Source organism: Saccopteryx leptura, chromosome 1 (assembly GCF_036850995.1).
Source record: "Saccopteryx leptura isolate mSacLep1 chromosome 1, mSacLep1_pri_phased_curated, whole genome shotgun sequence".
Taxonomy (NCBI): Eukaryota; Metazoa; Chordata; class Mammalia; order Chiroptera; family Emballonuridae; genus Saccopteryx; species Saccopteryx leptura.
The window spans coordinates 125,029,535-125,056,477 of record NC_089503.1 but is presented as its reverse complement, the minus strand read 5'-3'; the positions used below and the strand labels follow the sequence as shown (position 1 = coordinate 125,056,477).

General features: G+C 44.4%; 1 protein-coding gene across 8 annotated transcripts in view; it reads right to left on the bottom strand.

Moving 5' to 3' along the window:
- Positions 1-26,943, bottom strand: part of CTNND2 (catenin delta 2) — a 944,271-nt gene that overhangs the window by 122,805 nt on the left and 794,523 nt on the right. For all 8 annotated transcript variants that reach the window (XM_066374395.1, XM_066374422.1, XM_066374405.1 and 5 more), the window contains 2 exons: positions 13,808-13,925; positions 8,510-8,695 (listed from right to left, as the gene is read on the bottom strand). In XM_066374395.1, coding sequence (XP_066230492.1) covers positions 8,510-8,695; positions 13,808-13,925 — 304 coding nt within the window. The remainder of the gene's footprint in view (positions 1-8,509; positions 8,696-13,807; positions 13,926-26,943) is intronic.

Below are 26,943 nucleotides of genomic sequence, written 5' to 3'. Positions count from 1 at the left end.
ACAGTAAAATGAGTACAAGTCGGTCTTTTTTATCACTTTGTACAGATAGAATTCTAAACAATTTCAGCAATAAAACATCCCTCACCTCAGAGGCAAAGAGCTCGTACTGCACCCCCTAGAGTGCACTGTACTCCTAGTGTACTGTACCCCTAGTGTGCATTGTACCCCCTAGTGTGCACTGCATCCCCTACTATGCACTACACTGCTTTAGTATGCACTGTACCCCCTTAGTGTACACCGCACCCCCTTTTCCTTTAGTTAACAAAATGCTTCGAGGTGGTGGCTGCCTCGCACAAACACTACATTTCCAGACTTCCCTGCAGCTAAGGTGATCCATACAGACCAAAGTGGTTTGTGCAGCAGTGACATATGTAATGTTTGGTTGGACCCCAAAAGAAAAGGTACTCTCTCACCTGACTAGGTGGTAGCGAAGTGGATAGAGTGTCGGACTGGGATGTGGAGGACCCGGTTTAGAGACCCCAAGGTTGCCAGCTTGAGTGTGGGCTCATCTGGTTTGAGCAAAGCTCACCAGGTTGGACGCAAGGTTGTTGGCTTGAGCAAGGGGTTACTCGGTCTGCTGTAGCCCCATTGTCAAGGCATTTATGAGAAAGCAATCAATGAACAGCTAAGGTGCCACAATGAAAAACTAATGATTGATGCTTCTCATCTCTCTCCATTCCTGTCTGTCTGTCCCTATCTGGACTCTCCCCTGACTGTTTTGGCCCATTTCTGCTCCTGAACTGTACACATGAAGAGCCTTCTTGGCCACGAGGAGGAGGGAGCCTCTCAAAGGGTGGACATGACAGATCTCAGGAGCCTCTGGAGACGGCAGAGCCGAGCTGCCAGCAGCGCTGAGCCGCCTCGGCGTAGCCAGTCCATGGCCAGTGGACGTGGCTGCCTGGTAGGGCCCCGCACATGCTCTGACCAGAGTGGTATGATTGTATTTTGAAGCAAAGCTGTACCTAAATATGGAGAGAGAAAAAGATCTGAAAGGCTGTATGTATGGGAGGGGTGGGGAATGGTGGAGGTGTGTGCATGATTGTTTTCCTTGTAGCTTATTGCTATTTTACTCATATAATATTTACATGTTATATGTGCATACATACATATATTTATGTTAATAATTCACACCCATTTAGTCTGAAATAAGTTTGAAATTCAAATTTCTCATGTGGTGATTTGCAATGAAATTATTGATAATTTCTGTGCTTTGAGGCATTGACTGCTCTGTAGCCTTAAGTGTCACTTCTGGGCCAACAGCATCCTCTGATAAATGGGCAATCTGTGAGGCTCTTGAGGAGGTGACGCCCAACACAGAATCCTGAAGACCCAAGGGAACCTTGAAGGGGATAGCATTTTGTGACATCTAATCTCACTACATATGTCATGGGTTAACATCTTCAGAACAAAGCATTTTTAAATCTGACATGATCAAAAGTACTGCTTCTCCAGGGGCCCTCTGAGACACCCACACACATGTTGATGTGACTCGTCAGCTCTCAGATGATGAGTGTGAGACAGGATGGCATTCGGGTTGGTGGTGATTTCAGGGTCAGAATGTTGACTGACAACAGAATACAATGCAGCACGGCTGTGCGTAGCTGCAGAACAGCCTGAACCATAATGCAGAGAGATCTATCTGCAAATACTCTTGGTTCACAGTGGCCCTTGGAGGCAGAGCCACCAAAAAGGAGATGGGTGAGGCAGGGACAAGTCACACTATGAACATCTATCTATTCAAGACACCTTCAATAGCAAGAACTAAAGGCCACCGTGGGCCCCAGTCTGTCCGTCATTCATTCAGCACAGCTTGGCATTGGGTTAGAAGCAGTGGTGGGACTCAGCTGGATCACACTGGTTTCACAGAACCGATACCTAATTTTTTTTTGAGTTTTGCAAGCTAGTTGTTAAAATGGCACTTGTAATCAGGATTCTCTCTAAGGTGGGTGCCTGGGCAGATGCCCAATGTGGAAATCACAAATTTACATTCCTTCCTTTTCTTTTTCTTTTTTTGTAATTTTTTGAAGTGAGAAGTGAAGAGGCAGAGAGACAGACTCCCGCATGCACCCGACCGGGATCCACCTGGCATGCCCACTAGGGGCGATGCTCTGCCCATCTGGGGCATTGCTCCATTGCAACTGGAGCCATTCTAGTGCTGGAGGCAGAGACCATGGAGCCATCCTCAGCGCCCGGAACAACCTTGCCCCAATGGAGCCTTGGCTGCGGGAGGGGAAGAGAGAGATAGAGAGAGAAGGGTGGAGAAGCAGATGGGCGCTTCCCCTGTGTGCCCTGACCGGGAATTGAACCCGGGACTTCTACACACTGGGCCAACGCTCTACTACTGAGCCAACCGAGCAGGGCCCATTCCTTATCTTTTTTTTAACATTCATCTGTGCAACAGTGTATTCTAAGCACCTGTTCATTCCATCCATAGGTGAAAAAAATTACAAGTGAGGATGCCAATCAAGAAGCAATATGGAAATATCTTAAATAATAGTTTTATTGTTTTCTGTCAGGTATTATTCAATCTTTTTTCATTAATATTTTAAGACTTTCTTAGAACATAATCTAGTTTTGTGTACCTCTTTTATTGTTCTTATTTAAGTATTAAATGCATGAAATAATAAACTACCTTTCCGTATATCATTTTTTTATACTTAAAATGGTCATTAGGGTAGAGAACCAATTGTTAATTATTTGAATCCCACCATTGGCTAGAAGTCAAAGGTGAAAAGGAGACCCATGGCCCCTGCCTTCAGAAAATTCACTCTCTCTGGGGATCAAGCGCTGTCATAACTCATTGTGTGAGGAGCACTAGAGAAGCTGAAGTAAAACCATGTGGAAACAGGTTAGAGGTGTATTTTTTCTTGAGGGAGGTCTTTGAAGGGTGGAGATGATGTTTGACTTGGTCTTAAAGGATATGTCTCTAAGTAGTGGAAGAAGAGAAGGGGGAGGCCAGGCAGGGGAACAGAATGAGCAAAAGCCTGGAGGCTGGCCTGGGGGCCTCAGGACAGCCGGGAACTTGAGCAAGGATGGGCTCCACAGGCTCTGCCAACATGCATCTCTTCTCCTGGCAAAAATAAGAGGGCGCCGAAGGTATAAACAAGACTATAAAGGAGTCACTTTACAATGGAGCCCGAGCTGCCATGCCGGGGGAACGGCCTTGCACATCTTATGCCTCAAACCTTTGAAATGTTCAAATAGGGAAAAATCACCTTTGACTGGGCCTGGGACAACATTGTGGCCCAAAGAACTATTTGCCAAGGTAACATGAAAGCAGTTATTATAACTACCGGACTGATGGCTATCGGAGTGAAAATTAAAAACACTGTTTAGAATTAGCTTCATTATGTTATATTATCTTTGCCAATAGAAATGCCTTCCTTTTACTGATGTAATCTTTCCCCTTCCCTTTCTCATAAATACCCATTGCCTTTGTCTCCTAATCAGAACACTATTTGGGCTTCAGCCTGAATCAATGATCCTCAAATAGTTTTTCTTATTGATTTCAAATAAATGCTTGTTTGTCTCTCACTTTGAAAGGCTCTTTCATTTTTAAGCTAACAAAAGTTTTACACAGAGGCACACTGCTATTGCTCTCACCTATAAAGCATCATAAAGATACATATAAAGATATCATAAATAAAACCTCCTGCTAATTATGCATTTGGCATCTACTATGTAAGAACAAGATGAAAAAGAACAATGCCACTCTCAAATTGACCACAACTAAGTAAACTCTGACACAGAGATGATCGTAAGAGACTGTTTACCATATAGAAGGCCTGGATCAGAATCCTCTTTGAATTCTGATGGATTTATGTCTTCACCCTTGTGGATGGATGGACATACATCTATGTGAATTTAAATATTCACAAATGACATTCAAGCAGAAAAGAGAGGTTCTGAGTTCTAGGGGATCTTGCTTGTGCTGTGTTTTCTGAGCAGGATTCTCGGCAAACTGTCAAGTTCACACTGAGTGCGTCTTGAAGGCCCAGGTCTGCTCTGGCCAGCAGCCAGCAGTGTCCTGTCGCCTCTGAGCCATGTTGGCGCACCTCCGGCCCCTGGGCCACACCACAGGAGCCCTGGCCACATCCTCAAATTGAAAAGAGAACGTTTATTCCTACAAAATGTGAAAAGTAAATAGTCAATTTTGTTTATTTCTAGTTCCTTGGACCCAAATCCCAGTCTTTGGCTTGCCGCCCCTGCATTGCTGTCCCGGGCTAGTGGCACCCAGCCCTGCTAGAAGGCAGTGAGCACCTTGCCAGGGGAGACGTGCTTCTTGACACATGACATGCAGTCTGCTTTGGGGGAGGTTGTGCCCAAGAAGAGCTAGAGCAACTAGCAATTTCTTCTAATTCAGCAATAGGCTCTGAACACAGACTCGAGAATTAGTAAACTTGCAAAGCCCTTTTGGACTAGAATATGATGTACAGAATTGTCAAGCACTTCACACACACAGGCTTCTAGTCTGATGATTCTAATACATTTCAACAGCAACCATTCTTGAAATAAGAGTATGAATGAAGCATATCTTTGTATCACACGTTTTTCTTGAAATATCCCTATCAGGGATCTAAAAGAAAATGTTTTTGAGATTTTAACTATAACTAAATTTGACCTGAAGAGTGGCAAAGTATTTTCCTTAGGTACAGAATATCAGGCCAAAGGTAAGAGTCAACATGAATTTCTGAAATATAGAAAGCTCCAGAGGGAATCATTGAACCAATTACAATTTTCATCCCTTTTGCTTCCTGCTACAATCTCTGGCTCTTCTGTCCGGGTAAGTCTTTGTTACAGCATAGACAACTTTTCACTTTCCACAGCCCCTGAGCTTTCGTCTGAGGCATCTTAAATTTAGGAGAAGAAAACCTGTACATTCTTATAAGCAAACAGTAACTTAAGTAGTTAGTGACTTAAAACGTTAGTGACTTTTTTAATACTATTTTTTAAATGGTGTTTGAAAAGAGTAAGGCCCACTGCAGAGGATTTGTAAATATGTAAGCACAAAAAGAATCCACCACAATTCTCTGTCTTTGATGTGACTGCACTTTTTCTAGATGCACATACATTTTCGTGCATGCACATATTTTCTATTTTCATATGTCACATATTTTACAAAACTGACCTGGTTTAATCCATACCATACCTGTGTCTGTGCACACACTGACTTTGTTATTTCTTTTTACACTTCACTTTGTGTTACGTATTTTCTCTAATCCTACAAGTTCTTTTAAAACCAGACTTTATAAGCAGTACATCCCAAGGGATGGATGATATCTGACCACCTTTAGAGCTGTAAACTTGGAACTCTCCAGAAGCTTCTAGATGAGTTTAATCATTTTGTAGACGAGATCGGGCACGTTCAGGGTGGTATGGCTGTAGACAGTAAAATCATTTTGCAGGCTCCAAAAGTAACCTGCTGATCTGGTTGTTAGCAAAGATAGGGATGTCCCAGTGACGCCTGGGAGCACATCCATTTCTCACCTTGCTGCAACCTGCTAACAGTGGTGACATAGGGCCCTGGCTCCTCTTCTCACTTGAGGCAGCCAGCCTTTAATTCCTTTACACTTCTTGACCTCTCTGGTGGAATGGTGGTCAGCTTTCCCCAAGTGCAGACCACTGGAGAAAATCCTCAGATGGAGGCACTACTTTTCCTACCGAGACCCAAGGCTGGCTCAAATGCCAATCTTTCCCAGCAGGTGGCGCCATCTTGACTCAAGTCTCTCCCTGGGACCCCGAGTGATGTCAGGAGGCCCAGTGGATTGGAAGGCGCCCTATATGCCTCTCCTTCTTCACTTCATCTCGGTCCTGCCTGCACGCTCCTCCCAGGTCCCTTCCATTGGTCTTTAAATGCAAAAAAGAGTTTTTACTTTTGACTACCTTTCAATATATTAAACTTGGCAAGACATACTCAAATGGCTTTTCAAAGAAGCGTAATTGTTATCTATTTACATCCTCATTAAGCTTAACATGTAAGTTTTGGACCCTTCAAAAATATACTTGTAGAAAGCCTAGTTAAAAACCTTTTAAAAAACTACCCACTTGGTTGAAATCATAACTTTGAAGCTTCCTTATAAACAACAATATTCCACTGTATTTTAACTTAAGGTAATTTCAGCAAAGCTTACTTAAACATTTTCTTCTTAAAAAGATATTGTAAGGGAAAGAATGAGACAAGTGATCCATATAAGTTTGTATTTAGACCTTGACAAAAATCATAGGATTCTTTTAATCTTTAAGTATTTTATTTAAGTAATTTTTTACTTTTAACCCAGAAAAGAGTTTATTGGTATGATAAAATATAGTTCAAAGGACAGTTTCCTAAGCCTAGGAAATTGCTCACCATAAGGTTTCATGAGGCAGCGAAAAGCTTCCAAGTAGGGCTCTCTTCCTGGGTGAAGTCCAGGAATGTCCCCTTCTGGCCCCCGACTTCTCTGAATCCAATCAACTCCCAATCTCACCTGTCACTTGAAAGACTGCAAGCCAGGTGAGCACACCCGAGCAGAGCTGCCGAAAGGGGTCAAGGTTAAGGCAGAGCCTTACTAAATGAGATGCCAGTGGCAGGCACTACAGATATCAGGATTCACTTTAGAATCCGAGCAACAGGCTGGAGAAAGCTTTGAAGTCAGAATGACTTCAGTCTCAGTTTGAAGCTTTTTTTGTTTTGTTTTGTTTTTTAGTCAAGGCAAAAATTGTATTAAGGCAATTTCCCAAATCTGCCCTCTGAAGTTGTCCGGGCCCATCCGGAGGTTCTGAGTCCTAAAGCGGCACAAGAGACCCAGGGATTTCAATCGCTAGACAGATGGGGAAGAACCACATTCCTGCCCATGTGCTGATCCTCCTTTCAGCCATTACTGTGCCTGCTCATTTTCCAGACTAAAGCAGGGCAGGGCCTGAGACCCATGGAATCACAGAACTCAAAAGGAAACCATGAGAAGAACCCTTAGACCTTGGTTAAGCCATGTTTAGTTTATTTGATACTGAAAATATTCAGAACTCAAAATGGCCTGGCTCTCTTAAGTACAGGGTGGGAAAACTGAGGTATCTGATGCTTGTCACATAGTAAATACTCAATAAATACTTGCTGGCTGACCATTTTGTTCCCCTGCTGGGATGGCTTTAAGTGGCTGAATTAAGAACCATGGCCTTAAAAGGTGCCTCGGATTCAGGGAGAAGACAGAAGGCTCAGAGCACTGACCCACAGCGGGAGAATACTCGGGGCTGGATATTTTGTCCTAGGAGTAGAAGGTCACCATCAAAAAGGCAACGCGCATGTATCTCCTAAACCACAGGCGTGTTTAAACAGAAACACACAGCTCTAGTCGTGGAAGTATCTGCAGCATCCCCCAGGGCCACAACAGCTAGAGAGCTGGAACCTGCAGAAATGCTAACAGGGACTTATTCCAGTCAAATTTAGGAAATCTATTTAAGAGTGCATCCCCATCAACCCTTACTCTTAATAAAATAGTTCCTTTAAATCATACTCAAAGTGAGATGCTTTCTAAAATACTTTTAAAAATGGTGTGCCATGATCTAAACATACTTTGTATATTTATTTTGAATTATTAACCCGGCAAGAAAGGGTGTGGTGGTTCTGCTCTGTTTTCTCAGTCATCAAGTTTGAGGACGGTCAGGTCTTCGGTCTATACAACCCTTAGCAGCTGTGTCTAGAGGGAAGTTGGACGTATGGTCAGTGTCCAGGGGAAAACTGGACATGTGACCACAGCACCCAGGGCAGATGAGGGAAACCTGGTGGTGGGGTTGTCTGGGCAGCCTCAGGACGGGCGTGTCTGCACATTACTGCCTTACTGGGGGCCGCTGGGTGAGGGGGCCAGCCTCCCAGAGGTGTCCAGGGAGAGGAACAGAGGCTGTTCTGACTCTACCAAGCCTATTGGCCAAGAATTCCCTTGGGGCACCCTACTTACTGCCACTTGTGGTCAAGGCCGTCCCTTCGCAGCGGCCTCTCCTGCTGGACAGCTTTATGAATTCATGAGAACTGCTCCCCAAAGTCATGCTTCTAATACCATTCTGCTGGAAGGCTATGAATCTGCCGGCCACCCCATTTCCCACAGTAAGTGCGAGATCCCATACCCTAACGCTTCAGGATGCTGTATGAAATACGTGCTGGCTGTCCGTGCCTCTCTCCTCAGCTGCTTTTCTTAGACCACACCTGGACCCCACAGGGGGGGTGTGTGAATAAACGTGCGACTCCACACGTGGAAGAAGCAGTGCCTGGGCCTGACTCTCTGGGCTGGTTCCCTAGAGTCTGCCTGGGACTTGCGCGGCTCTTTCTCTTGTGGAAACTCCCTATCTTGGCTCAGCAGGATATGGGGGAGTCATTTAATGTTCCACCGTCTCAGCTGTGAAATTCCCACAGGAAGGCTGTGCAGACACATTAGTGGCGTTACGCACCTTGAAATCCCTGTACCTATATGTGCAGACGATATATTAATGTTGCAATTAGGGAAGGGGATAATTGCATGCAGCTGTGAGGCGCCTGCATCACCTGGTCTTGGGACTTCTTTTTCTTCTTCTTTTTCCCCCAGCACCCGGAGCTCTCCGTGTCTTTGCCGCTGACCTCCCCACAGAGCAGCCCGTCCAGCTCGTCTGTGCCCATGTGCTGTCCCTGAGACGTTTCTGCCGCCAGCCGGTAAGAGAGGTTCCTTAAGATGCACACACAGTTTTCAACGGTCTGTGGAACCCAAGAAAAGGAAACAGAGAAGGAATGAATAAAAGGGAACTAGCACTCCAGCCAGAAAGCAGTTGGTCTCCACACACACATTTCTCCATGGATGCACGGAGCTGCGGTGCCTAAGGGCGCCCTTGAGAGCCACAGTGGAAAGAATTTAGAGAAGCTTAAGAAAGGTCTTAAGACCTTTTCTCCCCACAAAGAAACTAGTCATCAAAAATAGTTACTTCTATAAACAGCTGTCACTGTTGACTGAAATTCACCTGTGAGTGGGAAAGAACCTGCAACCAGAAGAGGTCCCAGATGTTGCACACTTACAGACACCTGGGGACTGCAGCTCAGAATCACCAAAAACATGGATAATTGGATTTCCGACGACTCTGGGAGGGTGACACTAATATTTACCATCCACCAGGGCCTTTGCAGGGAGTAAAACAGGGCACAAGGTACAAACCAGCGTTGTCTCAGGCAAGCGAGGTGCTGTGGTCACCTGGGGGCATAAATGTCACCAAGCTACTGATTTTCTTTGAGCTGGCCAGCGCTGCTATGTTCTTAGCATAGGAACTAAACAGTGGTTAAGGACACATGTTGTAGAGCTAGACACCTGCAGAACCCCACGTCTTTGAATACTGGCTGTATGACCTGGATGAAGCACCCAGCATCTCCATGGCACCATACTGTCCTCTGTAAGATGGTCAGAAATGTACCCATGTTTTAGTTTGCTGTGTGGATTAGGTGAGCTATAGTATGTAAATGTCGTAGGTACACCAAGTTTCCCCTAAGATGTCCACATACGAACCTCTGGAGGCTGTGAATATATTAGGTTATATGGTGGGGGGATTGAGGTTTCAGATGGAATTCAGGTTGCCAATCAAATGACCTTGTGGTGGGGAAATGCTCCTGGGTTATACAGGTGGACCCATGTATTCGTGGGTCTTCTAAAGAGGAAGGCAGAAGAGTTAGAGTGAGTGATGTGAGAAGGACGTGACCTACCATTGCTGGCTGTAGAGATGGGAGAGGCCATGAGCCGAGGAATGCCCACAGGCCTGAGAAGCTGTAAAAGGCAAGGGATAGCCCCCCCCCAACCCCAGGGCCTCCAGAAGGAGCACAGCCCTGTTGACAGCTTGATTTCAGCCCCACAAGACCTATTCGGGACTCCTGACCTAAATGGTAAGATAATAAATTTGTGTCTTTAAGTCATTATGTTTGTGGCCATCTGTTGCAGCAGCAACAGGAAACAAACCTGTTGTGTACATAGTGGGGAGAGAGCCTAGCACACAGCAAAGCTACACAAGGCTTCAGTTCATGAACAGAGGCAGAGACAGCACTGTGTGGACCTCCAGGGCATGTGACCCAGAGCTGGTTGGTCTGCATTTTAGACCTGGCTCCGCCGTTTCATAAGCTGTGACCTTGCTGTGTGCAAATGGCTAAATCTCTCTGTGATTCTATTTTCTTCCAGAGGTCCCACCACCAAATAGCATCACATCGGAGATTAAGTTTCAATATATGAATTTGGGGGGGGGGGGTGACACATTCAGCCCAAGCATCAACCTTTTGACCTTCATGCTGTATTTGAGGAACTGGAGGCCAAGGGGAAAAGTACCCAGTGTAAAAAAAAAAAAGGACAAAATAATGGCACAAATAACTAGAATTGAGGAAGTGTTATTTAATCACTTTCTAGGCACCTACTGTGTGACAGCCACAGTTCAGGTGGAGAACCTAGTTCCTTTCACAGGTGAAGAAAACAAGATCTGAAGCTGCTGGTAACTCCCAGGGGATTATATCACTTCTCTCCAGTTCTGGATAGGGGCTGGAAGGAAGAGTCGCCCAGGGCCCAGATTCTGTCCTGCTCCTGCCTGTGACTAAAATCTGGTAAAAGGCAGTATGTGTCTTTGACTTGACAATGGGGGCATGAAAATCAATGAGGGAAACTGGTTTCCAGGATCTATCTTTGGAGCCTTTGCCATTCCAGACCTTTCTTGTCAGCTTTTCAAGGTTTCATGGCTGTTAATCCCACGGGCTTTGAGTCAACTTGATTTTCTATTTCAAGCATCCTCTCAGCATCAAAGAGAGGCACCAGCATGAAAGCAGGTAAACACAAGGCGATGCATGAAAGGCAGGCAAGTCCCTCCCGAAAGGGAAACGTTGCAGCATAAGTCAGAATAATTTTCAAATCAGCTCAAACTGATTTTTCTTACATCAAAGACTTGGGAGAATAAACTCCTTTCTCACCTTCCTGTTCTTTCCCAAGGGCATCACTGTGCCTCTGTTTAACAAAGGACGACTGGGGAATACATCTCTAGCAGTTCTGGGAAATGCTTTGTAATTTACCTATGACTAGGGATGACACGGGATGAAGCTGGACAGGGAGAAAGAAGGTGGGGATGGACAGGTGGGAGGGGAGAGAGGAGGCGGTGTAGAGAGAAGACTGGGGGCGTGGGAGCTCACAGGGGCTGAATCCATCTCTCTCTCTCATCCAGGCTGATCTGGGAGAGTTACCAATTCAAGCACTTTTCTCTAGAGGGACAGAAAAAAGAAAAAGAAAGACAGCCACCGTCTTTCTCGGGGACACCAGCAGAAGGTGTTTGGCAGCTGGTGGTTTTGCTTTTGAGATCCATTGCTGTCAACAGTTCTTTTAGCAGTTCCTCTCTTGGTTACCAGGGCCATTTTGACTCCTTATTTTCTATTAGAAAGGGCTAATTTGGAACTTGTCCAAAGACCACTCTACCATATGTTACCTATTCAACAAACTGTCCTTATTATAGGGCCAGGCTGAGAGCATGCATAAAATCCAGGCTCTTTTATTCATTAACTTCTCTGTCCTTAAAGAGAATGTGTGTGTGTGTGTGTGTGTGTGTGTGTGTGTGTGTGTGTGTGTGTGTGTGTGTATTTTTTTTTCCTTTGTGAAAGCTTGGAGGTGGCCAAGCAGGGGGCTGAGTGGAAAATTATGGGAAAATAATAATATGTCAAAATTCAATAGCATATTCTAGCCAGCAAAGCACTGCTGAGCAATTTATCACATCTGATCTTTTCAACAGCTATAGATGATCTTCTTTGTCACAAAGTTGAGGTCCCTGGGTTATGGTCCTCTAATCAGTGGGAGTAGGGATGGCATGCTCACCAGCTTGTCCTGTGCTCTTGCTACTTGATCAGGAATGTCTGATTATTCAAATCTCAGGTAGCTGAATTGTCCCAATTACTCCAGTGTCTCAAATACCACTCCAAAAACATGGTATTTAAGAGATCTCAACAGTCTTCCATTAGTTATCTATAGTCCTGGAACTCCTGCAGTCTGATGGTGGCATGGTACTTGGCTAAGGCAAGGGGCTGTTGACTCTTCATTATTAACTGCAAGTCTCAGACAATATTAAAACTCTTTTGGTATCCACAATAGGTAGAGGCTTAGGGTCCTACTGCCTTAGTCTTTACTGATCTAAATATTAAGATCCTGGGCACTGTGGCATCAGAGAATTATCTTCAGTAGCTCTTTTTTTAAAAAAGTCACAGGTCTATGATGTGAACAGGTACCCGTAAGTACTCAAGACATCTTGACTTGTCACTTCTTAAAGGACTTAATACTCCTGTTGATGATATTAAAAGGTCTAAAATGGCCATGAAGGGTGTTCACCATAAGGGGATGATTGGATCTTTATTACATCATATTCTGTCTTGGAAATTGATGACATTTACACAGTAAACGAAGGGATGCAAACATCACTGAGTGGCAGGGATAAGATGACAAGCAGTGTTCATAACTGGAATCAACTAGTTCTTAGAGGGTTAGTCCCAGAAGATAGTGTCAATCCAAAACTTAGGGAGTTAGGCTCAGGCATTAGTAATTCTCTAAGTTTCTCAGTCACTGTAATGTGTAGTTATGTTGAGAAGTGCCCCCATGCCAGTTAGTAACTAAATGGATAAAATCCTATTACTTGTTTTTTATCTAACTTCACAACTAAATCACGCTATACCATATTCTCATAAGCCCACTCAAAGCTGTATCTACTAAGGAGGGCTCTTAATCCAAGAGCACAACAAATCACCCAGTGAATTTTAAAAGGTGCAAACATCAGAGACCAGAGATGGACATTTAGATTCAGAGGGCTGTGATGGAGTTTAGGAACATGTATTTATTAAAAGCTCCAAAGGTAATTCTGATGTGTCAGCATTGAAAACTATGGGATTCACGCTGTGGTTCACAACCAGGGCCAATTCTGCATCCCATGGGACCAAATTTGGCAACGTCTGGAAACATTTTTGTTTGTAACACAAGCAGGGATGGAGGGAGGTGCTACTGGCATCTAGTGAGTAAAGGCCTGGATGCTACTTAACATCCCACAGAGCACAGGACCACCTCCCCACCACAAAGAATTAATCAGCCCAAAATGTCAATAGTGTGGCTCTTGAGAAACTCTTACTGAGGATTACATTTACCACACAAATTACTTTAAAAGCATCGGTAACGTCTGTGTTTATATCAGGATATTATGAAATTACAAATTTGTATTTGGAGTGAATCAAAACTAATCAAAGGACAAATTAAGACAAAACAAAAACAGCGCAAACATTGGAAAAGTCCACCCAGTTCTATTTTGGTTTGTGAACTAAAGCGGCATAGACACTGATGGTTAAGGTGTTGACAGCCTCATTGACTTAGCATTTTGACAGCACTTATTCAAACTTCCTTTGGCATTTTTAAATGACATTTGGTACAATTAACAGTTGTTAAAAAGCTAACTTGTAGGAACATAAGATTAGTAAAATCTCAGGTAGTTTTAACATTTCTTTTTCATTTGAAAGTTGATTTCACAAAAGAAAATTAGAAGCTTGTGGATAATGTGGTATGCAACAGTTTATATACTCATCTTTTTTTTTTTTAACACTTGTGGTTTGAGTAACTTACAATAATCTAAATTTCTCCTTGTTGCTAATCAAGAGTTGTGTCTAGTCTAACCTGGGCTTAGAAGCCCTGTCTAGCAATTGTGGATTCACAGAAAGAGATCAAGATTTATGTCAGAGTGAAAGTATTAAACACAGGTTCTACCACTGTCAGTCATTGCTCAGTCCTTTGGGCATCTTTATTGTCTAAGGTGCTTAACCTAGGGGAATACAACAAACCTTGCTGTCGATCTCACTGCTCCCCAGTGCGGACTGGATCACGTAGAGCAGAGCATCTGTGAGCCCCTCACATTCCCGCATCCTCCTGCGGGCCTCCTCTCCGGCTGAACTAACGTTCCTGCAAAGCAAAAGGACCCGTTAGCAACCTCCACGCCGGTCACCAAAAGCATGTTCTATCCATATACACCTCCTCTCTTAGTGTCAAAGAAAACACTTTACTTGACTTTTCAGAATAGTTATTAAAACTATAGTTATACAGAGTAGGGATGTCTTCAACCAATTCTACTAATTCATCACGTGCATCTTAGAACTGAGAGAGTCACAGATTATCTTCTGTAACGCAACTAGATAAATGGAGAATGCAGAATTCCGAACATGTGATCTGTGAGTGTCCCGTGATCACCAAGAATGGGAGACTTTCAGAAAGTTTCAAAATTTTCTTCCTTTACTGTCAATGAAGGAATCAGAAGCTCTTTGATTCAAAGGGTTCTTCTTTTAGAAGTGTGAAACATTTTTCAAAGACAGAGCTTCTAACTTACTGAAATACATTCGAGATCTAATTTCCCCTGCCTCAAAAAGATACCCCCTCTGGTCCAGCCAGAAGAAAAGTACAAATTTCTTCTAAGAACATAGTGAGGGGGTTCTGTGAAAATTTAGCCATGGGGATGCACTTGACATGTGTGCTGGCACACGCTGGGTCGAGCCAACAGAAGGAGCTGGAAGCAGAGAGATACAAACAACGAGATAATCCTAGTCACCAGACCTATAAAAAAAGGAGAGAACCCGAATCAAAGATGACCCTTCGAGATGCTTTCAGAAACTCCACCACCTGATTCTGGTCTCCTAGCCGTTAATAGGGTTGGATTCCAGTTGCGAATTTCTGCAGTGACTGACTTACCCAAAACACAGCTCACGGGGTGGGGTGGGGGGATGCTGAAGGAGGCGGGTTCATGGAAGGAAGGGACAAGGGACTGGAAGAATTTAGAAACCAGGGAAGAGTGAGAATGATCTAGGTTGGGCAAAGGGACTGGAAGAATTTAGAAACTGGGGAAGAGTGAGAATGATCTAGGTTGGGCTAAGGCTTTCAAATGTTGGCTAGCATCAGAACTACCTGGAGGGCATGTTCATGTAGATTGCTGAGTCCCACCCTGGGTTCTCTGAAGGAGTCCAAGGATTTGCCTACTTGGGGAGCCTGTGCTGAGAATTTCTACTGCTTTAGCTCTAGTCTAGGGAGAGGGTTTGGTCTGGGGAGGGTATTTATTGCTTTTTGCTGACAGCCCAAGAATCTGTGTCCTTGGACAGAACCTGCAGAAGTTGAACAGAAGGAATCTCCACACCACACTGTAATTGACACATAAATTCTCATTTCATTTTCACAACATCCTTCACTGTCATATTTCATTCTATTTTACAGACGAGAACATTGAGGCTCGGAGTAGCTGTCCAAAGCCACAGAGTTGGCAAGTGGAAAAAATCAGGTCTGTGAAGAAGAGGAAAAGCAAGAGCTTCACGTCCAATGTAGATAGACTGCATTTTTTTTAAAAAAAATTAAAATAAAATAGGCCTAATGCTAAAATGCTACTGAACATAGATGTTTTCTTTGCTATCGAAAAAGGTCTGTGGAACATGTTTAAACAGGCTCTATCAGTGTTTTAATGTAGTACTGGGAAAGGTTATTCAATTCAAATTAGTATTTTTGGCATTTGCAGATCTTAAAATATAAACAAAATCCCTAAGTTCCTTAGATAATAGGATTGGGCAAATATTGACGGCATTTTTATGTCAAGTGTTATAGATTCTGCCTCGGGGTAGCTAGTCCTCCTTTCTCTTAGATCCCTGGGAAAGGGAAGAACTAACTTCCTGGTAGGGAAAAGCAATCAGAGGCATACAGGTATTTTTCTAAACCAAAAGGATAGCCTTTGTAAGACAGCACTTTTAGACCATTCTTCCTTGAACTGATCTGCACCAGGTGGAGCTCTGAGGCAGTTAGAGTAAAAGGTTTATCAAAAATTCCAATCAGACCTCTGGGCCTGAACAATGTAGGCTAGGAATGTATGATTGTGTGTCTTAAATCTTGCCTTTTTGTACTTGATGAGGTCATGTCTCCAAAGAGAGAACAATGGAATTTAGACTACAGAGCCTTCAGGCGTCTCTCATACACCCTGGTCTGAAATCCTCTGTACTCTTCCTGTACTGATGTACACTCACTCAGTCTTTCCCTTGAATAGCTTCCCCATGGGGCAGGCTGCCTCCTGATTCACAAATAAACTTTATAATGATCAGCCTATCTTTATCGGTATTCAATAAATGGGCAGGGCCAACGAGTTGGAAAGATCAGAAATTAACAACGTTGTCAACATAAGTTGTCAATATTAATCTAAACATTTTTCTTTATTCTAGTTTCTGTTCAATTCTAGTCTAGTCGCCTCCAAAGTTAAAAATAAAATGCTATTAACTGATGACTACATTAAAATGTGTAAGATATTGAAAAATGAGAAAGACTAATAAGGTAAGTTTCCTGAAGAAGAAATGACTGGGAGACACACACACACACACACACACACACACACACACACACCACAACTCTGTGATACAGTAGGTAGGATGGAGTGACCACAGTGTCCATAGGTCGGATGAAGATCAATATATATTTTTAAACAGACTGAGGTAAACACATGTCTCTTTGTCAATGGGGTGCAGTGTCTTACAAGCCTTTGGGGTTGAGTTTCCACTCTTAACTATTCCTGAATGACTGAAACACTTCAGGAGTACCTGTGGTTTTTCATTCTGGAGGAGAGGAGGGCTTCCTTTTTTTCTCTTTTTCCTCAAACATAAGATCTACTATATCACATATGCTTCACTGTTTACAAGTTCTTTTAAAAAACCAATAACATTGAGTGTTGGTCACTGTACAGTTAGTTGTAATTATGGTCCTCCATGTTTGACAACGAGCCAATGTTATACTTAACCTCTTTCTTGTTATACTTAAACCTCCTTTTGCCCATCTTGAAGAGGTGATTTCCATGTCTGGCTAGAAACTGGTACAGCAAACAGATATGCATTAATATAATATTGAAACAAATATTTGAAGGTTATTTATAAAACCACAATTGTGGTGTAACATCTATTCCTTAGAAATAATCTTTACAGTCTGTGTTGAAATGTCAGTAGATATGTATAAGGCCAGTAGCCAAGGCCACTATCACAGCTGCCTGGCCCATGCAGGTTCATATTTGATTTGGACAGACAGTAATGAAATAACAGAGCCAAGAACTGGTAGGCCATTACCTTTAATCCTAGCTTGCACCTGGCAGGCGAGAAAATACACACAGTGGGAAAACACTTCCCTTTCCATTTAGGGCTCCCAAAGCCACTGACTTATCTGAGTTTTCTAGAATCAAAGCTTTCTACCTCACCAGCCTTATTCACCTCTGTTCCTCATCTCCTTCTCTCTGCACAAACTGGCTTCTCCTTCAGCACTCCACCATCTTGGCTGATTCTCCTCTGCAATGCTGATGGCAGAAACTGAGAGAGAGAGCCTCCGGTCTGCCTCATTTTATAGTGTAGAAATTAAAGCCTTTAAGCCAATATACAAATAAGGAAGTTTCTGATACAAAGCCATTCATCTGAGGGATAAATGGGATTTCTCATAAGAATGCACCACCCCACATCATGCAACAGTCAAAGGTGTGGGGAAAGATCAGTTTTGAGAAGATCTTAGTATTAAAACAGTGGGAAAGGTTTAGTCTTAAAACTAAGCCTTAGGCTATAATGACTTTGCCAGCTTACAGCCTGTCTCCCACACCCCATACAAACTATAAGCGAACAAACATATATATCATATTTACAAACTTATTTGACTAACAATATGTCATTTGGAAATTTCTACTTAAAGTAGATCCAGTAAGCTTTTTATCTAATAAATAAAAAATAAAACAATTTATTTTTATATTTTATAATTAAAAGACATAGCATCTCTTACAGTCTTGCTCCTTCAAACAAATATAACAGTTAAACTTTCGTCTATCTTCAGTGCTGTCTCACATCTCATTTCTCTAAGCTTCCGTCACTCAGTGTGCTTATTTAAAACAAATCCAACATACAATGCTCATAGGATCCAAAATGAAACTCACACATGTCTGTTCAAATAAATGACTAGAGCATTTCGTATGAAAGACTTCACTTGACATGTCTCTATTTCAGACACGGACGGAATCTGGGGGATCAAATCACAGAGAAAACTAAGGGGAGAGAGTTTTAGTAATTGATCCACTTGCAATTAGTCTCTCCCCTTTTCCTTAGCTCTTTGAATCTCCATTATTGATCATCTTTGACCATATATTAAAATTATTTAAGTTGTGACCTTATTGGTGAATTGGGACCTTCTGGAGGGTAGAAGGTATGTGTCACTGTCATCACCAGAATGCAGCCCAGTGCCAAACACATCCCAGGTGCTCAGTGCAAGCTGGCACAAGTGCTTTCAGCTCTTCGATAGATTAGAATTCATGACAGATTTACCTCTGGGCTCCATGCTTATTGGGTTCGTATCACATGTCTGTACACATTTGAATGGAGGCTTCCTCTGCTGTGGTTTGTGCTTTGCCACAACAACCCCCATGCTGGGTTTTCCAGGGCAGTCTCAATTTGCAAAGAAAGAAAAAGCAATTGCACACAGCATATAACATGAGGAGTAAAGCTGTTCAGCTTGAGGTATAAACTCTATTATGATTGTTGAGAATGTTGATCATACACGCTGAGAGAACTGCGCGATACTGCCTTCGGGAGCCGGTCCATCCAGTGTCTCACCATCTTTATTTAATCCCAGGCTGTAGGAGGAGTTTTCCAATTCAAGACCACTTTGTCTTCCTGTGCTATCTGTTGCTTCCTTTCCATTCAACCCCACCTGCTTCCTGGCCTTTATGCTGTTGCCTCCATTGGTGTCATCTCATACGAAGCCCATCCTGACACCTTCAGCCCTGGGTTCCAGCCCTGCTAACATTTCTACAGTCCTTCCCATTGGCCCAGCCCTGCATTCCTAGGCTGCGGCTCACTGGGCCCCTTGTCTCATCTCCCTGTTTATAATCAGCAGAGCCCAGCTACTGAGTCTCCGTAGGACCTGAGCCAGGTTCCTAAGACTATGTAATGGTGTGAGAAGTGAGTGGGCTTCTGCAGAGCTTCAAAAAGCAGAGATGAGATTGTTTTAAGAAAGACAAGTAGCTCCCAGGCAAAGCTGAAATAGAAGGCACATGCTCAGTAAGGCCTTGTTTATACTATCCCCTTTGATCAGGCAGGGGGAGCAGTAGAATTCACCAGCGAGGGCAGCACAGAGCAGGCCAGGGGTGCCAGATCTAGGCCCCTCTAGGGTCACAAGCCTCCCTACGCTCAACCATCTATAAGAAAAGGCTGTGCTGAGCCTTCCGCTTGGAATGTTCTTTCTTCTTCTCCCTCTGGGCCCCTTGCCTCTGAGCAGTCAGTGCTGCCAGTTCACTCAGAGCTCCACCTCACCACTCTGCTCCCTTCTTCATAGCTCCAGGCACAAGCTTCTTGAGCACCTGCAACACCTGATGTTTAAGTCTGCTCCCTTCATGACATGGAGGAGGCAAGGGAGCATCAACCTACATTTTTCTTTGTCCTCTGCTCCCTACTGTGGAGCACTGAGTAAGAGCTCAGTAATCATTACTCAGTGAAATGGTGCATAATTGCTTTAAGGCCTGTCTCCTAGACCAGTGTTCTCATCTGGGGCAATTTTGCTCCCAGGGAACATTTGCCAATGTCTGGGCATCTGGAGACATTTTGGTTGTCACAACTGTGGAGGGAGGGGGTATTACTGACATCTAGTGTGTTGAGGTGGCCACAACTGCTGGTAAATGTACTACAATGCTCATGATAGTGCCCCCCCTCCCAGAACGTGCTCTTGCTCTGGGTAGCGGGTTCCTTGAGGGCCTAATTTGGGGTGTATGTTTCCCCAACACCAAACACATGCTCAGCTCAGTGGTTCTCAAACCTCTGCTGCATCCGAATCATGTTTGGAGCTTGGTAAAATACAGAGGCCCAGGTCCTTCCGCTACATTCATGAGCTGAGCTTCTGTGTGTTCAATTAGCTCTGCGGGCGATGCCAAAACACACTGGAATTTGAGAACCACTATCTTAGCCGCAGCAAGAAAGACTCCTAACAATTCTCTTCATCTCTTCTCAACAGGATGGGAGCATCATGGTCCCCACGGCCAACAGCCATGCATTTAGACCAATTGCCAGAGGCTCTGAATGGGTAACCTGTGAAAATCTGGAAACAATGCTAAATTTGCAAGGGAACAGCTAAGTAGGAGACAAATGGTGGTTGTCTTAATTCCTTGACCACCTGATCCCTACTCAGAAACCAATGAAATTAGGAGTTTATCATAACTGATCTGATTTGAGCTAAGTGTGGGAATAGGAAATTATACCAATCATGAGTGAACCTTTCTCCCATGATGGGGTTGGGAACCTATGGCTTGCGAGCCAGATGTGGCAGTTTTTTTTTTGTCTTTTTTTTTGTATTTTTCTGAAGCTGGAAACAGGGAGAGACAGACTCCCGCATGCGGCCCAACCGGGATCCACCCGGCACGCCCACCAGGGGGCGTCGCTCTGTCGCGACCAGAGCCACTCCAGCGCCAGGGGCAGAGGCCAAGGAGCCATCCCCAGCGCCTGGGCCATCTTTGCTCCAATGGAGCCTTGGCTGCGGGAGAGAAAGAGAGAGACAGAGAGGAAGGAGAGAGAGGGGTGGAGAAGCAGATGGGCGCTTCTCCTGTGTGCCCTGGCCGAGAATCGAACCCAGGACTTCTGTACGCCAGGCCGATGCTCTACCACTGAGCCAACCGGCCAGGGCTGGCAGATGTGGCTTTTTTGATGGCTGCATCTGGCTCGCAGAAAAATCTTTAATAACAAAAAATGTTAAAAATATAAAACATTCTCATGTATTGTAATCCATTCATTTCCTACCACTCATGTTCATGGTTGTGGGTGGCTGGAGCCAATCACAGCTGTCCTACAGGACAACACCAAATTCTTATTGGATAATGAGTAATGTACACTGATCGTTGTGAGGTCAGGAAGTAAACTTCCCTCCTTTTAATCAAGTAGTCAGCTAGCTAATTGCAGAAACCCTTTTGACGAAGAAGATGGCTAAAAGAAAAAAAGATGAGGAGTATCGTACTTTTCAGCAGAAATGGACAGAGGACTTCACCTTTGTGGAGAGAGCAGGTTCTGCAGTGTGTCTAATATGCAATGATAAAATTGCATTGATGAAATGGTCAAATATAAAGCAGCATTTCGACACACGCCATACTACATTTGCATCGAAATATCCAGAGGGGGACAGCAGGAAGAAAGCATGTCAAGAGCTACTGTGCAAAGTGCAAGCTAGTCAACAGCAACTCCATGTTTGGACTCAACAAGGTGACTGGAATTTGGCTAGCTTTGCTGGTGTTTTAGCAATTGTGAGAAATGGAAAGCCATTCACAGATGGGGAGTATGCCAAAACATTCATGCTTAATGTTGCCAATGAACTTTTTGACGACTTTTCGGATAAAGACAAGATAATCAAACAAATAAAGACATGCCTCTGTAGGCAAGAACTGTTCATGATCGTACCATCATGATGGCAAATCAAATTGAGGCAACACAAGTGAAGGACATAAATGCAGCACCATTCTTTTCTCTCACTTTGGATGAGTCAATACATGTAAGCCATTTATCCCAGTTCAGCGTGATTGCAAGGTATGCTGCGGGTGACACACTACGTGAGGAAAGTCTTGCTGTTTTGCCTATGAAAGAGACAACAAGAGGGGAGGTTTATTCTAGTCTTTCACTGAGTTAGCTAAAGAAAAAAATCTACCGATGGATAAACTTATTTCGGTGTGTACTGATGGTGCTCCGTGCATGTTGGGGAAAAACAGAGGATTCATAGTGCTTCTTTGTGAACATGAAAAGAGACCCATCCTAAGTTTTCACTGCATCCTACATCAGGAGGTGCTTTGTGCTCAGATGTGTGGCGAGCAGCTTGATGAGGTGAAGTCACTGGTCATTTGGGTGGTCAACTTTATTGTTGCCAGAGCTTTAAATGATTGCCAGTTTAAAACACTGCTGGATGAAGTTGGGAATAATTATCCTGGTCTTCTTCTGCACAGTAATGTGCGTTGGTTGTCAAGAGGGAAGGTGCTCAGCCGTTTCGCGGCTTTTCTGAGCAAAATCTGGACTTTTCTTGAAATGAAAAACATCAAGCATCCAGAGTTAGCTAACACTGAGTGGCTCCTGAAGTTCTACTATCTCGTAGACATGACTGAACATCTGAACCAGCTCAATGTGAAAATGGAAGGCATTAGAAATACAGTCTTATCCCTTCAATAAGCAGTGTTTGCATTTGAAAATAAGCTGGAACTCTTCATCACAGAGACTGAAACAGATCGTTTACTACACTTTGAAAAACTGGGAGAGTTTAAAGATGCATGCACAGCAAGTGACCCTGCTCAACCTCTTGATCTCCAGCAGCTAGCGGGCTTCACATCTAATCTCCTGCAGTCATTCAAAGCGTGCTTTGGAGAATTTCGTGAGCGCACTTGTCTTTTTGAGTTCATCATCCATCCACACAAGAGTGCAGTGGACAGAGCCGACCTGAGTTATATCCCCAGTGTCTCTGTCAGAGATTTTGGGCCACAAGCTGCTGACCTGAAGGCCTCAGACATGTGGGTGAATAAGTTCAAGTCACTGAATAAAGATTTGGAAAGACTTGCATGACAGCAAGCAGAGTTGGCGAGCAAACACGAATGGGGAGAAATGAAAAAACTTCAACCCGCAGACCAGTTGATTGTCAAAACTTGGAATAAGCTTCTGTCACATACCACACACTGCAGCGTGTGAGTATTGCTGTACTGACAATGTTTAGCTCTATGTATGCATGTGAGCAGTCTTTTTCTCACATCTAAAGAACGTTAAGACCAACCTATGATCACGTTTAACGGATGGAAGTCTCAACGCCTGCATGAAGCTTAACCTCACTACGTATCAACCAGACTACAAAGCCATCAGCAAAACCATGCAGCACCAGAAGTCGCATTAATGGTAAGAAGTACTTTATTCATCATTGGTTAGCAACAGCATGACAACGTTATTAAAAAGAATTCAGAGACTTATTGTACATTAAAAGTGTTGGTCTTACATAAAATGCACACATTTACTTGTATTTAGTGTTAAACATATTGTATGGCTCTCACGGAATTACATTTTAAAATGTGTTTTGTTCATGGCTTTCTTAGCCAATAAGGTTCCAGACCCCTGTCCCATGAAGTATGCTTGCTTTTGCTTTAGTTAAAAACAAAATTTAAAGAGGCCTTTCTTACCATGAATATCTAAATCGGAGATCAGGAACTTTTTCTGTAAAGGGGCAGAGAGTAAATATTTTAGGTTTTGGGGGTCACACAGAGTGTCTATCACTCCTCACCCTCTTCCTTTTAATGACCTTTAAAATCATAAAACCCACTCTTACCTGCAGTCATACAAATACAGATTAACTGGAGGGATTTGGCCCATGGGCCATAGCTTGCTGACCCCTGACATTTTGCTCAAAGTTTTATACATTTACATATATATATATATGTAAATATATATATATTCCCCCCCCCCCTACAATAAAGCTACAGAACTTTCATCACATTCTGAGTCCAGGACTCAAAAATGTCTTAAGAACCGCCAGTAAAAATCAGCAGTGCCCTTAGTTCGAGCAGAGCAATGCTCTCCTAACCCGGGCTTCGGAGACTGGGTGCACTTGTCTCTGTTGGTAAACAAGAGCTATGCCAGGGGTCCCCAAACTTTTTACACAGGGGGCCAGTTCACTGTCCCTCAGACCGTTGGAGGGCCAGACTATAAAAAAAAAACTATGAATAAATCCCTATGCACACTGCACATATCTTATTTTAAAGTAAAAAAAAACAAAAACAAAATGGGAACAAATACAATATTTAAAATAAAGACCAAGTAAATTTAAATCAACAAACTGACCAGTATTTCAATAGGAACTAGGCTCCTCTCACTGACCACCAATGAAAGAGGTGCCCCTTCCGGAAGTGCTGCGAGGGCCGGATAGATGGCCTCAGGGGGCCGCATGTGGCCCGCGGGCCGTAGTTTGGGGACCCCTGAGCTATGCCGTGCACTCTCCCAGGAAAGGACTTGGAGAACTTGCCTATCAACTCCCAAATCACTGTCCAACACCCCGGATTCTTTTTCTCTTTGTGGAAGGAACCTCTTCCGCAGCTGAGTGTGCATGAGCAGGAGGAAGGGGCTTCTCCCCAGCCAGCTGGGCCAGGGCAGTGACAGCCAGCTAGCCAGATGCCCTCACCCCAGCTACAACAGTCTCAGAGTCCAGGAGGCAGCATGAGCCCCGCCAAGTCTATTGTCTCTATTTTCTGCCACTGCAGAAACCACCATGGCTCATTCTTTTGATTTGTACCTTCTCTGCAGAATGAGAGCAGCTTGTTTCCTTCTAATCATTCCCAGACACGGGTTCCCTTGTGCACTGGAATGGTGCTCACGGCTGGGGCTGCCTGGGTGCGAAGGTACGTGGCTTGTCTGGGTCTCTTCATCTTTAATGATGGGGATGGTTTGACGTGCCCAGGGCCTGGCATGGAGCTTTGGCATAAATGTTAACCGCTCCAGCTGCTTCATGTCCAGAGACTCCCATCAGGAGGGAGTGAAACACCAGGTGGGGAGTGGCTACACCACATGGCATGTGTGTGACTCAGAGCCCGAAGAGCAAAAGGGGTGTGCACAGGAAAGAACAAAAGGTTTCCCAGCAGCACTGACCATTTTGTATCTAATCTCGGCCATTGACTTCTTAAATTTAAAGCTCACATACGGTACTAAAACAATGGAGAACATGTGTAAGTAAAAGTGAACATCTTCACGCTTTCCTTCCCCACCGTCCAAAAAATGACTGACTGACCATTTAGTGTTCATCATTAGAGATTATTTTCTACTCAGATAAATTGACTGTGTAGCTATGCTTTTAGTTTTCACCAGAGTTGTTCCTCAAACGACTTGTTCTTACCCTTTAAGAGCGTATCACTGACTCTTCATGACAACATCTATAGATCTACCTTATTCATGGAATGGCTTTGAGTATTTAATGTATAAATATTTCACAATTCATGATTTTAAAAGTTATTATCCTATTAATGGACATCTGGGTTATTTTTACCTTTTTACTAAAATAAGTAAAGTTGAAGGAATTAGGCAAAGAAAAAAGGAAGACTCAAGGGCACAGGCGACAGTGTGGTGACTGCAGAGGGAAGGAGACGTGGGGGAGGTGAGGAGGGTAAAGGGGGAGATGTGGGGGAGGTGAGAGGGTGAAGGGGGAGATGTGGGGGAGGTGAGAGAGGGTGAAGGGGGAGATGTGGGGGAGGTGAGGAGGGTAAAGGGGGAGATGAGGGGGAGGTGAGAGGGTGAAGGGGGAGATGTGGGGGAGGTGAGAGAGGGTGAAGGGGGAGACGTGGGGGAGGTGAGAGGGTGAAGGGGGAGACGTGGGGGAGGTGAGAGAGGGTGAAGAGGGAGACGTGGGGGAGGTGAGAGAGGGTGAAGGGGGAGACGTGGGGGAGGTGAGAGAGGGTGAAGGGAGAGACGTAGGGGAGGTGAGAGGGTGAAGGGGGAGACGTGGGGGAGGTGAGAGAGAGTGAAGGGGGGACATGGGGGAGGTGAGAGAGGGTGAGGGGGGAGACGTGGGGGAGGTGAGAGAGGGTGAGGGGGGAGATGTGGGGGAGGTGAGAGAGGGTGAGGGGGGAGACGTGGGGGAGGTGAGAGGGTAAAGGGGGAGACATGGGGGAGGTGAGAGGGTGAAGGGGGAGACGTGGGGGAGGTGAGAGAGGGTGAGGGGGGAGACGTGGGGGAGGTGAGAGGGTGAAGGGGGAGACGTGGGGGAGGTGAGAGGATGAAGGGGGAGATGTGGGGGAGGTGAGAGGGTGAAGGGGGAGACGTGGGGGAGGTGAGGAGGGTGAGGGGGATAAATGGTGGTGGACGGGACTTGACTTGGGGTGGTGAACACACAATACCATGTACAGATGGTGTATTATAGGATTGTACAACTGAAACCTATGTAATTTTATTAACCAATGTCACCCCAATACATTCAATTAAAAAGGATAAAAAAATAAGTAATGTTGAGCTAAAGTTTGGAGGGATTATAGATTTTGCCAAATGGACCTTGAGGAGCCATTCTAGGAAGAAAGGGTAACAGATAAATCAGTTCCAGCCAACAAGCCAACCACTCTTTACTGGGCACCTACTGTGTTCCACACTCAATGCCAAGTCATGGGATAAAATGAAAAATCCTGGCCCTTGACTTCAGGAGCTCATGGTCCAACAAGGAAAGCAGACATACATTCGGTGTGCCTAAAATGACTATAATTAGCACAAAATTAGCAGTCTGAAGAATTTGGGCACAAATGTCCCTTGGAAATGATTGCCTAGATATGACTAAAAAACAAGTACAGGCAGAGATGTATGAAAGGTTTTGTTTTTATTTTTTTGTATTTTTCTGAAGCTGGAAACAGGGAGAGACAGTCAGATAGACTCCCGCATGCACCTGACCGGGATCCACCCGGCACACCCACCAGGGGCGACGCTCTGCCCACCAGGGGGTGATGCTTTGCCCCTCCGGGGCGTCACTCTGCCATGACCAGAGCCACTCTAGTGCCTGGGGCAGAGGCCAAGGAGCCATCCCCAGCGCCCGGGCCATCTTTGCTCCAATGGAGCCTTGGCTGCAGGAGGGGAAGAGAGAGACAGAGAGGAAGGAGGGGGGGTGGAGAAGCAAATGGGCGCTTCTCCTATGTGCCCTGGCCGGGAATCGAACCCGGGTCCCCCGCATACCAGGCCGATGCTCTACCGCTGAGCCAACCGGCCAGGGCCATGAAAGTTTTACTATTTATTTATTTCAGTAAAATCTTTGCTTAAGATGTCATTCTGTAAACTTGGACATCAATTATTTTCCTTAACATTTTCTGCAGTGGGTCCTGGGTTGTGACTTAAGACACAGGAACACAAAGTGCAATAAATGGGTTCTTAGCAAGAAAGCATTTTCATGGGAATTCAGTGGAAGGTACCTTCAGATTTGA